Here is a 3,760-nt window from a genome sequence, read left to right as displayed (position 1 = left end):
TCAACTTACACACTAAACAGACTGCACTGTGTGAATATATAAACTGGTACAAGCTTACAAACAGACCACACACTGCTTACACACACACAATGACAACGATGTCATCCTTTGATGAGGTGGTTTCAGTGTTTACTACAACATCTCAAAGATCCTCAGCAGAACAAACATTCCTCCAGGGCACACATCCAGCTCAGAAACTGCTGCTGTCTTCTTCAGTCAGGATCTGTTTCCAGCAGTCTGATCATGTGTAGGGCTGCAACGATTAGTCGACATAATCGACTATGTCGACTATAAAAAATCGTCGACGCTGGAATTCAAGCGTCGACGCGTCGTATTAATGTTTATTTTGTTGATAAAATAAAACGCTGGCCGGGTTAAAGCTCATCTGGACTTGCAGTTCACTGTAGGGAGCGGTAGGGGCAGTACCGCGCCCGCTCGAACTCACAGAAACAGAGGAGAAGAAGAACAACAAGCACAACGGAGAAGTCAACACGAGTCATGGAGGAAAGCACGGAGAATGAACCAAAAAGCCGACCCAGAGCTTCGAAAGTGTGGGAACACTTTTCGGAAAACAAACTGACGAAAAAAGTGAAGTGCAGAATGTGTCAATGCACGCTCTCGTTCCACGGTAGCACTACGGCAATGCACGAACACTTGAAACGCAAACACTCTGTTGCTTCGGTGTCTTCAAACTCCGCAACTGGGTGAGTTTGCAAGTTACATGAATACCTTTTTGGATATTATGCCTTTTTGTTAATGAGCTGTCTGTGCTTCGGGCACGAGAAATAATTTATGTAGTATACTAACAACGTTGGTGTTGCACGTCAATAATTCTGAAAACCATCTTGATACCTCCACGGATATCTTTTTTTCTCGTAGTGTAGTTCTTTTTTTCTCGTAACTCTATTTAGTTTCCAATTTGCTTCAGGTATCAGTTCGACAAGTTTATGTTAGAGGACAAACCATGATGATGCAGCAACTTAAAGTGTCATGTCTAATTAGTTGATAATTAGTGGAGATTTACTGATCAGAACACAAGTATTAACAGTAAAAAGAAAACTTAATGGTTTAGAAAATAAACAGATATGGAGTACATCCATAATACTTTGTAAGATTTAATATGGAGGAAGATGATGTTTGCTCAATGTATTGAAACTGTTTTCCATAATTTATTTATTTCACATTGTTATTTTTTTTCTCTTTCTTCTTTCATTTTTTAAGTGCCAAGCAAAGGTGTGTGGATGACTTTGTTGTGAGGAAAAGCTCATGCACCCCCCAAATTGCTGAGGTCTTCACAGAAAGCATCCTCAACATGATCATCATGGACATGAGACCATTGTCTTTGGTAGAGGATGAAGGCTTCAAGCAGATGATCCAGACCTTCCATCCAGGCTACACTTTGCCCAGTAGGACACATTTTACCAAACTGTTGGAAGGGAAATATGAGGAAACTGTACGTGAAATCACAAGTGCTCTCAAATTAACCAACAGCAAGATTGCCCTGACAGCCGATGCATGGACCAGCGTTGCTACAGAAGCATATCTTGGCATCACTTGTCACTTTATAAATGATGAGTGGGAGCTCACAAGCCTCTGCCTTACCACCATGCCGCTGGAAGAACGACACACTGGACCCAATATTGCTTCATGGATTGAGGAGGCTTTAGCAAGATTTGAGATCCCTGCTAACAAGATTGTGGGAATCGTCCATGACAATGGCTCCAATATTGTCCTGGCGGCAAACATTTTAAACAAAAAGTATGGATGGATGTCAGTCCGCTGTGCAGGACACACTTTGCAGTTGGTGGTCAATCATGCCCTAAAGCAAACTCAGATAACAAAAACACTTGGAGCAGCAAGGTGTCTCGTGGCGCACTTCAGAAAAAGTGAACTGGCATCAAGCAAACTGAAAACCAAACAGCAGCAGATGGGGACCCCGGAGCATAAACTTATCCAGGATGTCTCGACCCGATGGAATAGCACCTTTTACATGGTGACCCGTCTGCTGGAGCAGAGATGGCCACTAACTGCAGTACTGTCTGACCCAACAGTAACACAGAGTCAGAAGCAATACCTCGACCTGAAACCAGATCAGTGGGCCCTGCTGGATGAACTGGCTAGAGCTCTTCAGGCTTTTGAATGTGCCACTGTCTTTCTCAGTGGTGAGAGTTATGTGACTGTGTCTGCGCTGCCTCCTTTGGTCAGAGGGCTTTTAAAGTCCACTCAGGTCAGTTATGACTCTGCTCCTGTGCAGGCTTTTCAAGCAGTTGCTTCAGAGGAGACCAATGCACGCTGGGCTAAAGAAATCACTGTCACAGGTGACAATCCAAGCAGACAGATCATTGCAGCTGCATTAGACCCTCGGTTTAAGAAACTGAAATTCCTCACACCCGAGGAACGGTTTAGTGTTCAAAGTAAGGTTCAAGCTTTGGCACTCCAGTCCATGCATGACAGTCAAAAGAAACTTCAAGCCAATGAAAATGACAAAGCCATTGCCCCGGCTAAGGGAACTGTTACAGCTATTGATTCACTGCTTGGATTTGACTCCTCAACAGACAGTGACAGTGAAACTAAAGAACAGGAATCAAACAACCAAGCCATCACAAACGAGGTGTTGATGTACTTTGGAGAGCAGCCTCTCCCAAAGTCAGAGAGTCCCCTTACTTGGTGGAAATTAAATGAGGCAAAATATCCATCTCTTGCATCATTAGCCAAGTCAATCTTGTGCATTCCAGCAACTTCTGCACCCTCTGAGCGTCTCTTCTCAGCAGCTGGAAACATTGCCTCAAAGAAGAGAGCCAGCCTCACACCTGAACATGTTGACATGCTTACCTTCTTGCACTGTAATCTAAAGAAATTATAATCTATTGTTCAGTTGTTTTGGCAGGAAGGTTGATTTTTTTTACAGGAAGCTTTATTTGTACCTTTGGACTCTGGATGAGCTGTTAGCTTTTTTTTTTACTTTTATGGACATAACAGTCACTTTAAAGAAAGCCATCCTTAAGTTATTTGTAACTTGCAAGGCAGGTGAACTACTTCTGTTTTGAGTTATTTATTTATACACTGAAGACTACTTGCACTTTTGTTTGCACACAAGTTTGTATTACTCAGTGTGTTTGCCTTTTGTGTTTTCACTATGATCCAAGTGGATTTTCTTGAAAATATACTTAAAATGTTTCAAATTCATGCTTCATGTGCTATTATTTTGATTTCCTTTTGATGTTCACATGTGTGCACGCTTTAGCAGGTGAGGTTAAACCATTAAAACAAAACAAAACAAAACAAAACAAAAATAATCGCGACTAATCGACTAATCGAAAAAATAATTAACAGATTAGTCGACACAAAAAATAATCATTAGTTGCAGCCTTAATCATGTGACAGGAAGGTTTCTGTCTGACACATCCTTCTCATCTGTGAGTGAAGACTCTGCTGAGGTAAAGCTGGGAGAGTCTCTGTCTCTGCTGAACTGGAACAAGATGCAGCAGCTGATCTTTTTGTCTCTGACCTCTCTGTGAGGGAACAAACTGACACACTGACTTTCTGCAGCTCATCCTTCACATCCAGGCGTGTTTATAACTCACTGCTCAGAAAGTCTGATAGTTATCGATCCAGAGGTTATTTTGTGGATAGTGACAGTGATTAACAAACTGACCATGGGGCTTAAAAAGTTGATATTAAGCTGAAACAGTTATAATAATGGAGAACATCTCTTTACAGCTCGTTCATGGATTTTTAAAAGAAGTTTGATCTGGAGCAG

The 3,760-nt window shown here is 41.9% G+C and overlaps 1 protein-coding gene across 1 annotated transcript; it reads left to right on the top strand.

The window, feature by feature from the left end:
* The first annotated feature begins 614 nt into the window (after positions 1-614).
* Positions 615-2,863, top strand: LOC141797779 (E3 SUMO-protein ligase ZBED1-like). The gene is made up of 2 exons (XM_074679463.1): positions 615-704; positions 1,222-2,863. Exons 1-2 carry the CDS (start codon positions 643-645, stop codon positions 2,861-2,863), a joined length of 1,704 nt encoding a protein of 567 aa, XP_074535564.1. The 5' UTR covers positions 615-642.
* Positions 2,864-3,760: the final 897 nt, after the last annotated feature.

This window comes from Halichoeres trimaculatus, unplaced genomic scaffold (assembly GCF_033239565.1).
Source record: "Halichoeres trimaculatus isolate MK-OKI-2021-1 unplaced genomic scaffold, fHalTri1.1 fHalTri1_scaffold_9, whole genome shotgun sequence".
NCBI classification, from domain to species: Eukaryota; Metazoa; Chordata; class Actinopteri; order Labriformes; family Labridae; genus Halichoeres; species Halichoeres trimaculatus.
Note: the sequence above shows the minus strand (reverse complement) of the source record. Positions and strands in the feature narration are given on the sequence as shown.

What these genes read in the sequence shown, in the direction of transcription:
- LOC141797779 (XM_074679463.1), top strand. Translation starts at nt 643, where the DNA reads ATGCACGAACACTTGAAACGCAAACACTCTGTTGCTTCGGTGTCTTCA. An exon ending in TCTTCAAACTCCGCAACTGG is followed by an intron (nt 705 to 1,221) that starts GTGAGTTTGCAA and finishes TCATTTTTTAAG; the next exon opens with TGCCAAGCAAAGGTGTGTGG.